At 38.5% G+C, this 20,575-nt stretch overlaps 1 protein-coding gene across 1 annotated transcript in view; it reads left to right on the forward strand.

Moving 5' to 3' along the window:
• Nucleotides 1–11,334: 11,334 nt before the first annotated feature.
• The window catches only part of PPP2R2C (protein phosphatase 2, regulatory subunit B, gamma), a 140,967-nt gene continuing 131,726 nt past the window's right edge, over nt 11,335–20,575 (forward strand). The window contains exon 1 of the mRNA XM_009890533.1: nt 11,335–11,477. Within this exon, the coding sequence (XP_009888835.1) occupies nt 11,408–11,477 (70 nt within the window). The 5' untranslated portion in view covers nt 11,335–11,407. The remainder of the gene's footprint in view (nt 11,478–20,575) is intronic.

The raw sequence follows: 20,575 nt of genomic DNA on the forward strand, positions 1-20,575 counted from the left end.
AATTGTCTGTTTCCAATGTCAGATCACCTCTGTGATTTGTTCTTTTTTCTGAATTTTAATTCCTGCTCTTGGTATGAGGGTGGCCAGAAGTGGAACACAACGTTTAGGTGCATTTGCTGTTCACTGCAATGTAGTATGAGGTTTCATACTCATCAAAATTTGGGGTTTAGCAGGCCTTGCAAACTTTTATTTTTATTCAGTGATTACTTTCTGTGTACATTTCTGCTTACAATTTACTTTTTTTCTTCTCACACCATTGAATGCTTATGTGTTTGTTTTCTGTTAGGTGTTTTTTTTTCTTTTTCTGTTTTAATAGCTTGAATTTATTTTTAGCTTTTGTTTTACCATGCGAGTATTATTTCAGAGATTGCAGCTCTTACAGCAGGTGCAGCATTTTTTACTGTACTTCAGATGCTACAGTAATTTAAATATTTGGATGATCTGGAGGAAAGGCTAACAGCAAAATCATTGTTTATGTTCACGCAATTTGTTTTTTTTGAAAGGTTTCCTCTCTCTTGAGGCTGTACCAACGATAATGCAGTAAATTTTATACACAAGAAAAAATTTAGGGCTGTGTCATTTTCTAGAAGAGCTTTTCTTTTTGTTCTGCAGCAGTTTCTTCTCACTGGCCCAGGATGGCTGGGCTCTGCGGGCGCTCCTGAATGGCTGCATTTGCATGTCTCCTTATTTATTGTAGAACAGAGAAATATCTAATTACTCTTTGCAGAGTAAGGTAATGCTGGAGAAAAAGCTGTTTGCACTATGCCTATCTGAATTAATTAAACACATTGGTGGAAGGAAGGAGTCAGGATGAATGTCCTGTCATATGTCATGTCATTTCTCTGCAGTCTTGTGAAAAGCATAGTCTTTTGGCCTAAGTTTCCTTCAAAGCTGTCATCTTTGTGTGATTGTGTATAGAATGCAAAGACAGTAATAAATGATCCTGTATGTTGATTTTGTTTAATAGACTTGCCATATGCAGGAAGTGTTATTATTACTGAATCATTATTTCCTGAAATATTTTGAGTTCTGAATTAGCAAAACATGAGGAAGAGTGGCTGTGGTTTGCTTTTTAATGTGAAAGTGAATACAATCTGCTGATTTGATTTGATTTTTAAATATTTGCTTAAGTCTCAAAAATATTTTAGAGGTATTAGAAATTCTCAGGCGGCTTCTGATATTTTATGACAGCTGATAGTATTTAAAAGAATTTCCTCTGTTTCCTGTCTTGATCTCGTGCAGAAAGTTTCTCTCTTTATACCTGCTTTGATGTCTTTTCCCTTGATTTTTTTTTTTCCTGTTGAAATTATTCAAGCTCCATCTCTCCTGGATTTCTATCAGCTTAATCCTTTCAGCATGCTAATTTTTGTAAGCTATTTTAGAAACTACTTTCCTCTTGCAGTCTTTTTACTGTGTAGTAGACTTACCACACAGGTGCGGCATCAGGATACTGCTTAAATATGTGTTTTAGTCCATTGCTATTCAGGAAGGATATATGTGACCCTTAACATGGGCTTGAATACTGTTCTCACTAGGTTTCCTCCCTCTCTTACCAATTCCTTTCTTGCACAAACACGCAAACAAGCATGTCTTCAAAGTCTAAGGGAGTTCTGTCAGTGCCCGTGTCCCTGCTCTAATTTCCTTTTTCAGACCACTTTCTGGTCTCTGTTTTATAGCATAATATCTTTGGATTGTCCAGTGCCTCCAATCATCAATTTCATAATTATTTCAGACCATGTGCATATCTGCAGGTTCTCTGTTAGTCTCTTTTCAGGCCTTCCTGTCCTAGGTGGTTTCGCATCCCACTCCAGAGCCTGACTTCTATGAAGTTATTTGGGATGTGGGTCATCTTGTCTTAGGGTATGAAGTTAGTTTTTTAATTGCTGCCTCGCCTGGCTATGGAGTGATAGGTCTTGTCTGGAAACCGTTTCTGACAGTGTGCTGGGTGAAGTGCCAGGGAGGCAGCACACAGTTCAGCTCATGAGGCTGCACTGTTGTGACAGTGCCTATCAACAACCTCTAGCGCTGCCTGCTCTGGTGCCTGTGATCCGTTCATCATGAACAGACGCTGAAATATCTTCCCTTCATGATTTCCAGCAGCATTTTAGCTATTCTTCTTCGGGCCTATAGCTACTTTGCAGGTTCATAATTTTTTAGTAGTGTATATAAGATTTCCTGCCTTTTGTGTGCGTAAAAGGAATAAACTGGATGCATCATGTTTTTATAGGCTTGCATGCAAAGGCGTATGTTTCAAAAGTCTTTCTCCCCTGCACAACAGTAGAACATGGTAGTGAGCTTCTGATGTTGTAGGGTAATTCAGAGCGAGAATGCTATCATGGATATCACTTTAGAAAGTGTCCTGTACACACCAGGCAGCGCTAACAAGGTAGATGCTGCCTCATATACTAGGTATGAGGCAGCATGCAAGTGATGCTATAAGTAGATAAGTTAATGCACATCTGTATAAAATATTTATAAAACTAAACTAAGTTTGTAAAATGAATAGTATGTTTTCTCCAGCATGTAATGCAATGATAGCAACCCCAACATATTATCTCTTGTTTGGAATACACACACACACAAATATATTTATATTTGTATTCAATTTGAGAAACCGTTGGGGGCAGAATAACTGTTGTTGTAAGTAAAGGCTAAGCTAGAAGCATTTGTTTCAACAGTTGTCCCCAACCCGGTTTTCTTCCTCAGGCTCCAGTTTTGTTTGTCCATCAGTGTGCCTGGCATGCTTGGCAGTGACAGGCCCTGTCAGTAATAGGTTTCTGATTTGGCACTCGTCTTGAACCCTTCTTCTAGGAGGCTGTAGTTTCTACATCATCTTTTTCTATGATGCCGTTTGCTGTGGAGTAAATTATCTGCCTTGTACTTTAAAGGACATGAAGCTTGTTTTAGGGACAATTGAACTTTCTTAGCTTGGGAACAGTGTCTCATAAGTATCAGCATTGCTTAGGGGTCCTGCATCAGTCTCCATTTGATGACTTCAGTAGGGAATATTGTGCTTATGCTCATGTAATTTTTGGTTTAAATAGGCAAGGCAGTGGAAGAGTGAAAAAGAAGCACAAGGAAGGAAAATGACCTGGCTAAAGCCTCACAGCTGGAATTAGTGCTTGGTCTTTGATTCCCTTTCCTCTGCTCTTCCCTTGGACCACTCTTCCCATTCCTGCCGCAGTCACTGAATAGGCTTAATCTCCAAATTAATAAGTTCTGGGAACACTTCCAGCTTCTTCTTTTGGCGTCTTGCCTGTTCTATCTGCTTTTCCTTCCCCTGTCCATTTGCAACCTTGCTTTCCATCTCTCTGGCTAAACCTAGATTCTGCTGGAATCTGTTACTGTATTCTGCAATTTGCCAAATGAAAACTTGCCCCAGGAGTGTGCAGAACTTGCTCCATTCATGTTGACTGGAATTTCTTCACGGTCTTCTTAACTGGTTCCTTGTACTCATTAGCTGATAGATTGCAGGATTTCGTTTAGATGTGATTTTAAACCACTAAAGGCTGTGGCGAAGATGCAGTCACTGTCTCCAATACAGTGTTTTAGTGCCGTCCAAGACTGTGAGCTCACAGGGTTTGGGCCCTTCAGCGCTTTTCCCTGTTGCCAGATGCTACTGCGACTTCTGCCTGGTAGCTCTGGCTCTTTGGCTGCAGGCTTGCTCTGACCAGACTCAAGCCAGTAGATAGGAAACTGTTTATCTTTCCAATTTCTTCTGTTCTCTGAGGGGCACACCTGAAAGCAGTGCCCAGTGTGGGGTTGCCAGACTGCAGATTAATGTGCCATTATGGAGCTATGAGAGGGCTGTGGCGTACGCAGCTGCTGTAATAGGATGGGGAAACCTACTACTTCCCAGCCAAAGTGATGCAGTGGCCCTAGAGAGGAGGTTGTGTCACAGGGGGGCATCCTGGGGGCACAGGGATGTCATAGCTCAGGGCATCTGTTCTGCCTCAGGGGAACTTTTTGCAGGAACCATTATGTCCAGATATCCTGGCTGCTTTCTCTCAGTTGTGGAAAAGATCATTAAATCAGGCCAGAGCTCTCCATAATGATTAGCTCCACCACTATCACCAGTGCACCACAAAAAAGAAGAGCAAACTTGCTAGTTCCTGTGTGAAAAACTATGAGCATGGTGAGGATTCAGTTCATCCTGTGCTCTGGCTTTCTGCGAACCTTAAGGTGGCACTGCCTCTGCTAAGGATCCTTGTGCAATGTTCACCGGAACAGACAGAGTAAAAGATGTTGAAGGAAGCTGGCTTCTGTAATTTAAATTACTTGATGACAGTTTTTAATTGCATGCTTTCTAAAATCGCCAGGTGCTGGGAGGCATTAGTTTTATTCTGTCTCTAGAGTATGTAGGCTAAAAATAAATTAATTCTTCTGGGAAGGTGTTATTTTTAGGTTTAACATGGCAAAAGGTACTGTGTTGAAGAAACTTCCCCTTTATGAACAATAGAATATTTTCCAATTGTAACACCAACTATTATCAGAATTGTTGGGCTACATCATAATTTTTAGTATTAAATATTCAATTTAATATACTGTTACTGAAGAGTGTGTATTGAAATATAAATTAAATGGTATAAATGTAAAGATTCTAAACAATTACTGTTGAGGTGTTAGAATAAGACAAAATTATTTACCTTTTAATTGAGAATTATGATTGATATACATTGTCTTTTATTACTTTTTATGTTAGCTTTTGGCAGTATCTGTTTTTGCTTAGCTGTCAAATGATCAAAAATGGAATTGCATGGTAGTGCTGTATATTATGTTATATTTGGCTATTAGACAAATATAAAGGGGACTATTCATGTATGAGAATACAGAATTTTATTTTTAAGGCACACTCCTATCAGAGTCATTGATGATACACTCATTACTATCACAAAGCTATTAGATTAATTCCTTTGCAAGTAGTCATGTAATAAGATGTACTTGAATGTCTTCAAAATAAGCAATGATGAAAAGATGTTTGTAGCATTGCTACTTTAATCACATGTGGTGTAAATTCACTCCAAGGCATTCAGCTCACACTGAGGTCTTTGCCATCAGGGCTGGACTGTTTCTAAGATCTAACTGGTTTAAAGTTCGCTTGGGTATTTCTGCTGCAATTTGCAATGTAGATCTAGTCTCAAATACAGGGGAGGGTATGATCCAGACCGAATGCTCATTCTGGATAGAGACAAGTGGATAGCAGAGAAAAACAGTATTTTAAAGTTAGCATTCTTAAATAGAAGTGAAACTACTCAAACCCAAGGGAGTGTCCCTGCCCATGGCAGGGGCGTTGGAACTAGATGATCTTTTAGGTCCCTTCCAACCTAAACTGTTCTGATTCTCTGGCATGCTGAGTTGGGTTGGAGAAAAACTAGGGGAGTGGCTTTTTATCATGTTCTAATTCCTTGTTGCTTTAGCCTTTATAAATGAAAGGCAGCCAATGAGCTCCAGTATTTCTGAACAGGAGCATGGCTGTACTATATAATCTTATTTTCCTGGACATTATGAATAAATAAATAAACAGCAAAGCTAATTTGCTGATGGCCTAACTGGAGAAATCAGTAGCTAAGCTTTTTACATCTCTGTACATAAACTAGATACGCATAAAGAGAGAGTGCATCTGGCTCATAAATATTCTCTTTTGGTGAGCAAATTGAATTGCATTGAAATATAACTGTAAAGGGTTAGCTAAGTAGTTTGTTGTATTTTTCTGTAGCTGACTAATTTTATGTGTTATCTTATTCCATTCGAAGATGAGAAGAGAAATTTCACCCGGTTTCACAGAGTTTGCAGATGTTAGGATATGGTTAGAAGCAAATTCCGTCAAAGTGGTAAAAATCCTCCAATGACTACACAAACATTAAATTAAGGTAATATTTTTAAGATAGCTTGCTTTTGGTGCAATTTGTGTAGCTTCTAAGGATTTTTAGTATCACAGTGCTTTAAATAAGTTGTTCTTTAAAAAGAACTAATTCAAAGTTTTGTGCCAATTCAAAATTCAGTTCCATTTCATTTAAACTCATTGTGTTTTACTAAATGAAGTACAGAATGATCTGTATACGAAAAGCTTTGTTAGACAAAGAAAATATTTAAGTATTCAACCACTATTTCTTTCAATTGCAGTTCAGGCTTAATTGTTCTAGTTCAGACTGACTGATGAATTTGGGAGTAGTAAAATGGAGACTTGGAGTACCTGACAATACTCTATTTCAGATATTGAGAATTTAAATTATTAAAGGCTGCACTCTGATGTAAGTGTATAACAAAGCTAAATAGAAGCTCTTAGTGAGAATGTGTTTAAGAGAAGAACAAAAACGTTCTGCAGGAGCAAAACAGGCTGGCCACTCATTCAACAGGTGCTTATAGATAGGATCACACAGGAGCCCTCAGGACCAATTGTCTTCTAACACCTAATTCTTCCCTCTCTTATGCTGCAGAGGTTCTTAATGGAAATGCAATGAGCAAACATGATCAACAGTCATTCATCCAAAGATTTGTTTTCATCTTCTTCAATTAGTCACCATTGTTAGATTACACTGTTACCAAATCTTACATTCTCCATCTCATTTGTATCTTTGCCCATCCCATTTGTATCTTTGCTAGTTTTGATTCCTTCCTCAGAGGACTGGCTGCGTCCTGCTTCGATTTCTGGGTCCGTCCTTTTTTCTTTCTCTGAATTCTCCTCTCTGCAATCCTTCTCCCCAAAAGTCTGACAAAGTGAAATACAGGTTTCTTCCTCTCCTCAAATTATTTTCTCTCTCTATTCTATCAGGTTTTTCTACACCTGGCACAGATTCAGTTTTTGTTTGCTGGGCTCATTGTAACTCTTTTTTTTTTTCTTTTTTTTTTCTTCTTACTGACACCCGCAGACTGTACTGGAATCTATGTCATGCCTGCCCTTGTCTCTTGCTTTCCTCCTTGTCTTTGACTTTCCTCCTTACCTCTCACTCTCCACTGACACTTTCACTGAACATCTGGAATGCATCTTAATACATTAATACTTAATACACAGTCTCTTCCATCTTTGGGGAGAAGAAAAAAAAAGAAAAAGCTCTTGACCTGCTAGCCAGTCTTCCTCCTTTTGCCTCTAAGCTCGATCTATTCTTGTTATGCAGTTATTTTTCAGCCTCTTGAATCCAGTTGTTTATTGCTGCTCTCCACAAAGTCTCTAATGACCTTCTTTTGAAGAAAGCTCAAAACCAGGACTCCATCCTCATTACTGACTCACTGTTTACTTAAACGTCTCTGCTGATCTGTACGTAGCTCTTCCATTTTATAGGTTGCTTGTAAATTCTTTAGGATAGGGCACTCTTTTTTTTTTTTTTTTCCTGTGTTTGTACAGTATTCAGCTCAATTAGTGGGTTGTTTTATGAGTAGAACTGTGAACTACTGTGAAAGTACAAATACCTGATATGTTTTTGATCAAAGGTTCCTTTCCCCCCACCCTCTCCCTGGATATTTGACCAGATCAATTTATGTAGGTTATCAGTGGGATTGATAATAAGGAACATTTTAAAATGGTACAGCTAGTTTTCCACAACTGTTGTCTCCCAAATTTGCATTGCGCTACAAATTTAGAGCAGAATTTTGCTAATCTTTCTCATGTGAACTGACCTACTTAAGTCAGTGGACTACTGCTATTTGCCACACAGTAAGGATTTGGCTCATAATCTTGGGGAAAGCATTTGCATGCACACAGGGAATATTGTCTAGTGTTTTTGTTAAAGGCTTCCTCCTCATTCCATTCCTCCTTATGAGATTATTATTTTTTTTAACTTAAAAGTGGGAAGAACAAGGTAAGCATGATCTGACCCAGATGTGATGCATAAGGAATTTGTCTATGAACCTCTCGAATTCAAATGGTGAGATGAAAAAATGATCTCTGCATGGGAGTTATTATTTTGACTTCACAAAAAAAGTCCACTTGGCTCCTAGAATAAATGAAAATATTCTTTGACTGCTGAAATTACACCTAACAAATAGGGGGGGAGGAGGCTCAAAATGATAGACCGTAGAAATCATAAAGTTTCAACTGACTGAGGACAAATAAGGGGCAATAACTGCTGCGCTTATGTGGAAGGGCAGGAACATTCTCTCAGGCACTGTAGAAATTGCAGACACCCTGGTCACAGTAATTTAGAGGCATTTACCAAGAAAATGGTTTGCAGTGTTTTTTCACAGACTGCCAGTGTGGCTTTTTTGAGACTTTACACGTCATTCGCATAATTTATTATCTACTTATTTTCAAGAATAAATTTTCTGTATAATTCCTTTCCTTGGAAAGGAGAGAACACATGTTCATTTCCCATATATTTGTAGATATAAATTATTCCTATGCATTTTTACTCAACGGTGCCGCTTGGTTTTTGGGATAAAATGCCCTGCAAGGTGACATTTCGTTCAGTTTCAGCAGTCATCATAGCAATTGGAGGAAGCTGCTCAGTGTTACCTCCACAGAGGAGTCCACACTCTCTAATGTTCTAATCTAACTTGGGTGCCTGACTGAGAAACTTAAGCATCCAATATACAAAATGCAGAAAGAGAGGTCTCTGACTCAGATGCTTTTAAATTGCCCTCCAAAAGTTACACTGAGTCTACAGGGAGCTTAGGTTCCCAACAGAAGCATCTAGGTTTTTTTCTAAGACCAGATAGCGTCACTATCTCCCACACAAATACTGAAAGGAAGTGCTTTCGTGGCCCAGACTGGTCTAACCAAGGCGTTGAATAGTTGAGTGTAAACCTGCTGTTTGTTGTACTCTTTGCCACTGACGTCAGCAGAGTTGGGATTTCATGGACAGTCTGTATTGCTCACAGACCCTTTTGTCTTTGGAATAACAAATCCAAGATGATAAAATAATGTGTCAGGGAAGGGCAAAATAAACCAGCTCCATCACATAGATTAGGGTCATTTTATACAAAATAAATATCAATGTTTGCAAGGCCTCCTTCTTCATTTCAATTAAATTCTAGGTATATTTTCTCATTCATTGCGTTTACTGGTTCTCACAGTTGCCTTCTGAACTGTAAGTATTACTGTCATCAAGTACTGATGCTATACTTCCTTCCAATAAACAGGTAGAAAATTCAGAATAATAGAATTCACTGTTGTCCACCCAAAGCTGCTGACAGGACTGGATCCTTGTTTTGGGATACCACTTTGTACCTAAGGCTTCAGCTATGTGCCAGGCCATGCATACCCATAAGGAAAATGTTGCTGATGGTGAGGTAGCGTGTCCTGGTTTGTTTGGTGTTGCTGCTGGCGTGTTTACCCTCTAAACTGAGAAAGGGAATTGGTTTTGTGCACAGCCTTGAAAAGTTGATGGTACCAGTGTGTAAGCAGACAGGATATCCTGAAGTTGAAAGGATTTGGTACAGGAACAAGCGTGCGCAAAGGCAGCAAATGGCTGAAGAGGATAGGGCAGGAACTGGAGAGCTTTCGGTACCGCGACAGTATTGACTGATGCTCTCAATGCAGAAATAACATTTCTAGTATTGTCATCTACAAAAGCTGCAGATAAATAAAATGCATTCTATACAGGTGTAAGCATTGAATAATTTCTTTTACTTTCCCACCTTCTCAAACGTGAAGATTTTGTAATATTTACTTGTCGGGTTGAAGATGGTTCTGTTTTATTTTGCTTCATCAATGAGAAAGGGAAGAAGGTCATTTCATGGCTATTCTTCTTTCTCTCACAACCTTACTTCAGACTGAAATTAGATGTTTATCCCTAGGCAGGCTTTTAAATACTTCTCTACTTTTTCTGAAGCCATGTGCCCGTTTTGTAGTAATAGCAGGGTGCTTGAATTTACCTTCAAGAACCCTGTGTCCTAGCTTCGCTAAAAAGAAACAAAACCAAAAAAACTGTGCAAGATAATGCCGGATTACACAAAATGCTGTAGTAATGCTGACAACTGAATTGTATTTTTGGTGTTCAGTTCCAGGGCCTAAACCACTGGACCGTCCTTCTGCCCTCTAAATTGGTTTTGAGATTGCATACTCTCTTTTCATGCTGTGGTTGTGGCTTTGGTACACAGACATTTGTTTTCTATTCAAATTTCTAAACTTCAGTCGTGCTTTTACCTTTTCAGAATACATGCCTTCTGCAGCAAACAGTTCATGGTTTCATGAACAGATATTGAAAGTTTAAGAAAACTTCTTGTCTGTTCAGTTGAAAGGATTTTGCTGAAATATAAGCCATTAAACACTTTGGCTAAAGAAGCAGCTTTATTTTATAATGCAAGTGAGTGATTTTCCTCTTCTACTTGTTTTCCTATTTCTGAGTATACAGATTTCAACATTGCTTTTTGAAGATGATGGGATAATGCAGTGAATGAAAGTAGCAGGTCTAAGAAAACCCCATGAACTGCAAACATTCCCTTTGTCCAGCCTTATTTTCCTGTACAGGAAAGCCACAGAGATTGTTTTCTGGCTCTCATTTTTTTCATACTTTGTAATTTGTCTTTTATCTACACAACTAGCAGAAAAAAAAAAAAAAGAGTAAAGATAAATAATTATTTTATCTTACTTTTGCTGAATGGTTGCCTTGCCTCTAACGATTCCGTTTGCATAGGCAGGTATTTGGCAATTTCAGTAATATTTAAACAGGCTGACATTGAACGACTGTTGCTGTTGCTGCATGTGACAGTACTGACTGGCGCAAAATTGTGGTCGCACCTTAGTGTGCAGTACCTGCCAATGCAAGCCCATTTAAGCAGCTGGAAGTTTTTTCTCCTGCGTCTCCTCCCTTAATTTTTTCCTTGTCCATCTTACCGGCAGAAGAGCTAAAATAATGACCTGCAGTCTCATTTTTCACTTTACTCCATGCAGATCCTGTGCGGTTGGGCAGCGAGCGGCTGACTGGGAGGGGCCTGCTCTGATGCAGCACAGGCATATGACAGCAGTAGCAGCAACAGCAATCAGAGCCCTTCTCCGGGCGGGTTTTGCTGCAGTACGCTGATTGCCACTTTACAGCATCCAGCAAGATCCCCAGCAGCAGGCACTTGGAGGAGACTCTGCGTGGGCACTTGTTTAAGGAGTACCTGACTAAACAATTGGGTTATTCTTTAACTGCGGGAGAAGTGCCTGTATTCCCTTCACGCAAGCTCCCTACTGGCTTTCTGCATTCATAATTTATCGGAGCCGTTTTTCCCTCCGTCTTTCTCCTGTTACTTCTTTTTTTTTCTTTTTTTTTTTTTTTTCCCCTCATCCCTCGATCGTTATTCCCCCCCCCCCAAAAAAAAAAAAAAAATCTGTGCTGCATCACTAGCTCTAATTATGCTGTGCTCAGTAGCCCAGTGTGTTCTCCGCCTCTGCTAGGCAGTGGCAGCATGGATGGTGCTCTTGTGACGACCTCTGCTGATGCTATCAGTCCACTGCGGATAGGCATGCTGAGTAATCCTGCTGTAAATGGGCGAGGACACGGACACACGAAAAATTAACCACAGCTTTCTTCGAGACCACAACTATGTGACTGAAGGTAACATAAATACTGTCATTATTCTCTTCTTGCATTGCATATGCTATGCCAGGAATGCACTGTCATGTTTGGAGATGTAGGCTGTTGCTTTTTTTTTTAATTTATTTTTTTTTTAAACAGGGAGACTTTCAAGGCGTTTTTCTGTGTGAAATAGAATATGTTTGGATTTGCTAAATCCCAAAGGCATTCTGTCATGCTACAGCAGTATGTGAAACTATACGGGCTAAAGAAGGTCTTGCATTGTGCTGAGTTTGTGCTAGTGAGGTGTGCAGCACCTGGCATTGAATGCACAGTAGCTGCAATGTGAAAGATTGGAAGCAGTTGATTACTTAAAAAAAGGTGAAAGGTTTGAAAGCACTAAAGTAAGAGAAATAATCTGTAAAGTTAACTGTTTGCTGGTGTAATAAAGGTTGTGCATCTCATTTTGGTAATTATAGCCTGAGCATCACAGACATTGCTGAGTTGATTGTTCCCTAGAGAACCCTATACATTTAGAAGGGATATGCAAGCATAATCTTCTGAAATACTGCTGCCTTCTTTCCATCCTCTGTGTATGTGCAAAGTACATGAGAAAATAGGAGGTACCTTCATTTTAAATCATTCGGTGGCCAGTAGCTTATTACATAAAAAGGATTTTTCCTGCAGGTGACACACATTAAATGCTGAGAGAATTTACCTTGACACCAGTGAAATGGTTGGGTCAGGTACTCATCCATATTTCCTTGCCAGAAAGTTGGTTTGAGGGCAGACCATTTTAAGATTGATTGATTGATTCAACAGGAGAAATGCATTTGTAGGTGCTTGACTTTGCAAATATATTTGTGTGTGCAGAGTTTTAACAGCACTTTCCAGCAGCAGAAACAGTACTTCAGTGTAGGCTTATATAATATGAGCATACTTAACATCAGGGTCAACCAATACTACTTGAGACAGTCTCCAGATTCTGTCGTCATTTGATCAATGCTCGGTCACTTAATACTCCCATGCTGCATCCTGAAATGTGATCAGCTGATGTTCTCTTGATTATTGGTGATTTGCATTCTTTTAGAATGTAGAAAACAGCAGGATGATTTTGCCGTACTGGGAGCACAAAGCAGATTTTTCAGAAGAAAAATTGAAAAAGCTGTGTATTGTAACTGTTACCACTGGCTGGGGTAATTTTTTTCTAATCTTGCCTCTAGGACATTCTTTGTATTCTGGTTCATGTTTTGGTGCATTTTTTTAATCTGTTTTGAATTTTTGGTTAATCCTTTTTGTCTGAATGATGATTTATGTTTTGATATGTAGTCATCTGTAATAACACTTGAAGAAACTTTGTTTTAAATTTACAAATTTATGCCTTAGATTCTGCAAAATGCACAATGTAATTACTGCAGTGTACTTGCTACATGTTGAGATTCAGATGTATATTTAATGGACATATGCAGCTATGTTAAAATTTGGACTTTCAAGTCTGTCAGTTTTGTAATCTGAGGAAAACAATCCCTGGTGGATTTTGCAAATCAGTATTCTCCTCTTTTGTATGTTATGGGTGTTTTAAAAATTAGATTGAGATTTTTAGTATTTTTGGGGACACTGCTGACACAAGTTTCAGATTTTTTCATGTTTTGTCTTCACTTGATATTTGGATCAGAAGGACTGGATGTTCTTCCATGATTCCACATGGAGTGGCTTGTCTGAAATAGGTCAAAATATACCTTGAGTATCAATGTTGGCCTGTGTTATTTTCCCTGTGATCAGAAGTCATCATGAAATACGTTGGCATTTGATTTTGAGATAGATGAAGTATGGGAAGCCTGCAGTAGCAAAGTGTTAGTTCTTCAGCTCTAACTGTGTAGTGTTTCTTGGGAATGCTCAGTTGGTCAGCTGTAATAAAATTCTTCACATCTGCTATATCTGACATTGCCACATCTTTTAAAAGATCATGCAAATCACGAGGGAATGGATTTATCTGTGAAATTTTTCCAGGGACACCTTCAGCTCAAAGAGGACCGTCACAAATTTTTATTTCTTATTGATATACTTTGTTTAAAATGCAAAATGAATATGTAAGTTAAACTGGTGCTTAAAATGTGCTTGCTTTGTTCTGTTTTGTGGTTGGGTTTTTTTTTTATTTTTCATTTATTTTTAAGTTTTCTTTAAAGATTTGGCTCCATGAAACAACCTTTAACACTTCTCATCTGTAAAGGCCTGAAGTCCTTTTACAGTCCTTGCATTTGATCCTATGATATGTTAGTGCTGCGTGTATGATAGTAACATACATATAGAAGCACAGTTGCAGGCACTAATACATTGCTTTGTTATATTGGAAAATGACTTTATTGGGGCCAAACCCAAGTCTTTCTGCTGGGGTCTTTGGCTTTTGTAATCTACTATTTAAAACAAGGAAATGCTTTACCTTGGATCCAGTGTATTAGAGAAGCTCCTGATTCATTGTTGTCTGTGAATAACTGCAATTTTCTTTTCTGTTTTCAGAGTTTTCAAATCTTGGTAAGGGGTGTCCCCTGTCCTTGCTGCTCCATGCAGCAGACTAAATTAATTTACCAAAGGAGGTATTTCTGACCTTTATATGCACTTTCTTCCTCTCTATTCCTTGAGGAAAGTAAAGCCAACAATAATCAAGATGATGTGGGTTAACTACAGTATTGCTTTAGTTCTTTTCCTCTTTCAATTCTTCAGTGATTTAAAAAAAAAAAATCGGATGGCATGTGAATTCACAGGGTATAGGAAAACTGTGAGCCAAATGTGATTTGCTCTGTTCTCGCTAGTGGATCTAGTGTGTTCCTAACAAAACTGCTTGCTTGAGCAAAGTCGAATTTCATCTCTTTGGTAGGTCATTATTTTGTAACATTAGGGTTATCTGTATCAAATGTGACTTCACCTTGCCTATGGAAAATTGAATTCGTTTTTAAATCTCAAAAATTCCTTGATTTGATGGTTTTACAGTTGATGTTACAGTGTTTCTGGGAATAGGTGTTACAGACACGCATGTGACAACAATGACTACCTGGACATGTTTCTCCTGTTACATATGCATATCCATAATGAAACCAATGGAGTTGAAACAAGCAGGACCTGAATAATTTTGTCATTGTAAGTCTTAAAAGTATGCTACTGTTGCCCAACGGAAAAGGGCAATTTAATTCTAGCAGCCATATACAATATGTTTTTCAACGATTGCTTACAAAAGTAGTTTTTGGAGGAAACTGCTTTATTGGAGTTGTTTGTGTGGGGAAAATAGAAAAGACCTGATGAGACTTGTAAAGAAAGGGATGAGAAAGACCTGAAGCCTGGAAAATGTGACCTGTGAGGAAAGATTGAACTTTTTTATGTGAAGGTGGTGAAACACTGGGATATATGGCCTAGGGAGCTTGCGTAGTTTCTGTCACTGAAGTTTTTAAAGTAGATGACAGAGATGTCTGTGAGAAATGACATGGGGATAGCTGAGCCTCCCTTGGGGCATAAGGGTGGACTAGATGACCTCTGAGATCTGTTCAGGCTTGTGATTCATTGTTGAGCTGTGTTTTATCTTCATTGCCTTTTGCACCCCAGCTGTGGGAACCAGCTACACAGGAGGTGTTGTGTCAGTAAATTGTGTTATTTCCACAACACCTTTAGAAGAACAGAGAAGAGAGGAGAGGCACAGTGTAACATGGGGAAGAAGATGGGCTGGATGGGAGAAACATGAGCCTTTATCACTTACAGGCAAAGTCTGTTAGGGGAGATGGCAAGAAAATTGTGGACAGTGAGTTGGGAGAAGGGATAAAGGAGGGAAAAGGCTTCTGTGCATTTAGGGGCAGAGAATGTCCTTCAGTCTGAGAGTTTCCTTGACATTACCTGTGTTTAAGATTAACGGTAAAATTGACAGGACTGCTGATGTGCTTTGCTATCTCAGGACCTTGGGATCAGCCACACAGGATGTGATTCAGAACAGTGAATTGTGCAGTATAGTCACTGTATTCCTGGCAGGGGCAAAAAGTTGTGGGAAACGCCTGTGCTGCTCCTTTGAGAAACTGTATTGTTAATTCAGCTACTCTGTATTTTACAGATTTAATGATTGACAGAGAAATAACGAACAAAATTCACTATCCTTACCAAACTGTGTTAAAGGATGTGATTCATATCCACGAACCCAAATTTATCTGTAGAAATGCTTCTCTGGTGGCAATAGCTTTCTGCAGGTTGTATGCAGATGTGTTTAGCTTATTGATTGATTCCTGCCTTTTTATGGATTATCCATGTTTTGGGAAGAAATAAGAAGTTGCTTATACTCTCAGTTACTAGAGAGGGACCAGTTCCTCTGGAGGAACTCCTCTGGTCTGGAGGTCCTCCTCCTCCCACTTCACAGGTGAAGCCAGTGAAGTTGCACAGGTGCAGTGGGGCAGAAGCTGACCTTCACTGTCTAGTCATTTATATGGCCAAATGGTGCAGATTGGTTCCATATGGCTTAACTTCTATTAAAAAGTTAATCGTGTTAATGGTGTATTAACCTCCTCAAATGTGATATTTGAAGAATAATGAGAATTACCAGTGTAGTGTAAAACATATTGAATCATAACCATGTGAAACGTTTATTATAGAGGATGAAAAAAGACTGGGTTTTTTCCTAATGATTTTAAAGGAAAATCCGCTGCAGATAATGAAAACAGATTTTGGGGGCTTTTTTCCCCTTAGCTAAAGAAATTAGTATCTCTGTTCTTCATTAATCAAAGTTAAGGGAAATTATCCATTTTCATCTGCCAAGAAGGAATTTATTTATGAACTTGTGGTTGCATAAACATCTCAAATATAATTTGAATAAAAGCTGACTACCTGAGACTATTGGATGAATATAGCGAACAGGTACTGCTCTGCTGGCTCAGGCTCACCATCAATCTAGTCTGCTTACTTATTTCTCAGAATGGCTGGTAGCAAGCTTATTAAGAAAAGTGCAAGAGGTAACTCTTCCTCTCTTAACATCCAGCAATTCAGGATTTATGTTGTGAATATTGAAGATTTTTATCTTTTTACAAAACTCATTCAGAAACAGTTTTAGAATGACCCTAGAAACGATTGCTCATTATTATTCTAGTTGCTTGTGTTATTTACTTTTTTCTTCTAGTCAAGTATGAACAGAGGTAAACCTTTTAAAGCATAACTTTGCCCCTTGTTAAACAGGATATAGTTATGTCTTTTTGTGCACAGATTTGGTTTGTCTTTCATTCACAGTGCTATTCAGATGAATGTTGTGGGTAGCCTTGAAGATTTGGATTAAGAAGGTTTATTCCATCCAAGTGATGTTGCTGACTTTGTAATCTTTATTCATGCAGCTTAGTTGGGAGAAGCCACGGAGGCAGGCCTAGAGCACCGTTGTTGCACTGGCTTGCTCTGAAGCCCGAACTGTTTGCTCACCCGCTCAAGCCTGCAGCTGGGTACGTGCTTCAGCATGCGGGAAAATCAAACATTGGTACTACCCGAAGCTTGGACCAGCGTAGCAGAGACATTTAGGGCAACGTGGGGCAGCATTTTGGTCAGGCAAGCCTGGAAAAAGCAATATAGATTTAGCCGAAGTGAATTGCACTGTCAGCAACGCGTGTCACTGTACACTACCAGCTACACATTCAAAGTACTCTGTAGATATTATTTTTGTACTACATCAGTTAGGCACTCACAATATCATCATCTCTCTTTTACTTGCCAAATCTGCTTTCTGAAGAAATCATAATCAGGAGTAGGATTAGGACAGTTGACCCTAGACTGGGACTTTGGAGTTTCTTAATTTGCTGTTGCCAGCATTCCAAGAGAGCAGGGACATGTTAGTATTAACTTGTTACTGCCTCTTCAGAAGACCTGCCTCTTCAAGGAAGAGGTTAATTTAAGACTGGCTGTTAGATCCTCCTAAGAGAGCACTCCAAGCCACTCGGAGCTGCAGGACATGCTGAAAAGGCATGGAGTTAACTTGGTTTGGATCTCCATTTAATGTCATGCCTCCACAGGACAATTATTCATGTACCCTGTAAAATGTTACCAACTGGGTGACTAAACTGGGTTGCAATCTTCCCCATTTGCACAGACATAAATCTCTAATGCTGGAGCGCTGGTTTTGGTGGGTTGCTCCCAAGGACTGATGGCAACCGTGGCTCTCTTTGCGTGCATATATAATGAACAGATAACGTCCCACTCAGTAACTAAATAATAACTATACATAGTTGCTGTGTAGTGTTAAAGGTCCTGGAGAAGTGAGTGAGATGTATTAACAAAAGAAAAGAACCATCTATAATATTAGCTACATAATAAACAAGCCGAGCTGCTTCCGTGACAGTGAGGACGCAGAGCTGCAAAAGAACCTGTTTGTACCCATCTGGGGCTTTTCTCAGGTGCCAGCAGTGTCTGAGTGGCACAAAAGACCAGTTAGTTTCAGCAATTTAGCCTATATGCAGTTTATTCATATGTATATTATGACATATAGACAAATATGGTCTAGAAACATTATAAATAGTAATGTGTATAGTATATTTAACTATACAACTACTACATGTAATAGATTTAGCTACATATAAACCTTAAAAATGTAAGTTCAGGTCAACAGTACAGTGAATGTGGAAGATAAAACTCAGGCATAAAATGTGATCTATGCAAGAGCTCTCTCTGTGCCAGATTTCTTTCTAATTGAAACTGACAATTCAAAAGCATTGAATAATGTAAAACTAAACAACACTGTGCAGGTAGAGTCAGTGTCATCGTTCACCACAGGAGCAGTTTATTTAGCATACGTATCATTACGGAAAGAAAACTGTACTTGGCAATATATTTTGTTTTCTACGTAGACCTCAGACATTTCAGCAATGTATCATATATTTAAACGGTGAGTTTAGAGAATAACAGATGTCATTCTTACATCAGTTTAAAATGTGAAACATGATACAATAACACTGAATATTTTATAATAGAAAAAGAACTGAGTATCTTTTATTACAGCCATAAAAAGGTAATCAATCATTGTTGCTTATGTTGTGTTACTACATCATTACTAGTTTCTGGATCTTTGAGACTTTCCTTCCACAGTTTATTTCATCCATCATAGTAAGGCTTTGTATAGAGGGGTATATACTAAGAGAAGGCAAAGTATTCGCTGTCTAATATCAGTGTAGATGTTTTGGCTAGGGAATGGATGGTAGAGTAGGTAATTATCTCAGAGGAAATCATTATGGGAATTTCTGTTTCTTAAACAAGAAAGGGTTTTGAATGCACTTCTAGCCATATAGAGATACTTTCTGCATCAACTATTTCTGTAGTTCTTACGTTAACACTAAGCTTCCCTTTAGGAATGAATATGGTCTCTATTACTCGTTACTGGTTAAAATTTCCCAGTTGTTTAGCAAGAACAAAAAAACCCACCTACCAAAGCAGCCTTATATATGGTAAGAGAGTTCCTTGTCTCAGGAACATTTCCTTGCTGAAAAACTATAGCACCTGTTATTTTTATTGCTTAAATGCAAATGAGAGCAGACTGTATTTTGCCAATGCAAATACAAGTAATAAAAATGTACATTAAGAGACTCAATTCCTAATAAAATCTTTCAGCATGACACGTCATGCAGTTCAGTGACTTTTGTGAATTATTAATGTGACAGGGGTTTGGAAACTGTATTGTTAAATTTAGCAGTGCTTTTCCTTTCGTAATTACTGATTCGTCTGTTTGAAAAAGAAAAGAAAAAGATGGAAACATTTGTGTGTAATATAGTGACATTGTGTGTGTTTTACTTATGACAGAGTATAGAAGCAAGTAAAGTACTGAGAGTTGGTTTGTTATCCTCTAGTTCCAGTTTCAACTCAAGTCCGAATAGAACTTAATGAATTGTCACTGTAATTCTTCCTCTTTGCAGTGCTTTTGTTGTTCGTGTGACCCAGGCATTGCAAGTGGTTAATGACTGTGCAAAATAACACTATTTGCATAAATTCTGAGGTTAGTTCTGCCCTGTGATAGTACCAATTGCATTAAAGGCAGCCATAGCATGCTCTGTCTGTTGGGCCAGTTTCTAGTAAAAAATAAAGATCATCAGTGTTCAATTAAAAATAAATCATTGCTTATTTCCTTCTCTCTGTTTTTAATGGATCCATATTATTTCTCCTTTATCTAAGACTTTAAATGAGTATTTAAAATGGAATGAAAATAGTTCTCAAACAGGGAGTGGTGACTAATTTTCAATAATTTTTCTAAACTTTTATCCAGTCAATGCAACCTCACGTTCTCTTAACTTTGAGAGGTTTCAATTTATGATAGAACTTGGCATAAGGTCTTTAATGAATTTTTCCAGGGTTTTCAAATCTATAGCTGTAAATCAGGCTGGCTGTCATTATTTCCTAAATAATTTCTGATAGAATGTCTTTATTTCTACATTGTGTTATGATAAAACGAAAAATTCAACTAATAAATTCAGTAATAATAATTAATTAGTAAAATTCAACAAATAGACACAGTGGACTGGGAAATGCAGGACAAAATTGCCTGCCAAGGTAGCACACAAGACTCTTGTCATACTACATGTTAATTTTGACACCCTGCTTGATTTGATGTCTTTCATTTCTGCATTCTGTGATACCGAAATAACCAGTAGAAGATGAAGTCAGATGTGTTTTCTTTAGTCTTCTTTTGAATGGAAGATTTAGGTCAAGTATATTCTCTTTAATCAGCAGTGAAGCTCAAAGCGGAATTCACACAGACAGTGTCTTTGAAATAGGTAGCTGTGAATTATTACATGTCTTACGGAAATTCCGAGAACACCTGATGCTAAGAGTCAAGTAATGGTCATATGGATGGTGGTCCTTCTCATTGCTCGAGTGCAACGTGACTATGATTTTGTGCATGTTGTGTGCGCTTGTCATTTTGTATATATGTTACACTCACAGAAGTCTTGTGGCTGACTGCTAGTATATGTTTCCTGGTGTGTCTGTGTTCCCCACAGTTGGTATGCTTGAAACATGACTCTAGAAGTATTAGTATGGCTAAGTGGAAGTTTCAGCACCGGGAGATGGGACAGTAAGAGCTTGTGTGTAGGGCACTGTATGTCTTTCAAGTCCCATATAATTCACAGACTATTTTGGTCGATGTATGTCAG

The sequence above is a fragment of the Charadrius vociferus genome, unplaced genomic scaffold (assembly GCF_000708025.1).
Source record: "Charadrius vociferus isolate BGI_N301 unplaced genomic scaffold, ASM70802v2 scaffold88, whole genome shotgun sequence".
Classification (NCBI taxonomy): Eukaryota; Metazoa; Chordata; class Aves; order Charadriiformes; family Charadriidae; genus Charadrius; species Charadrius vociferus.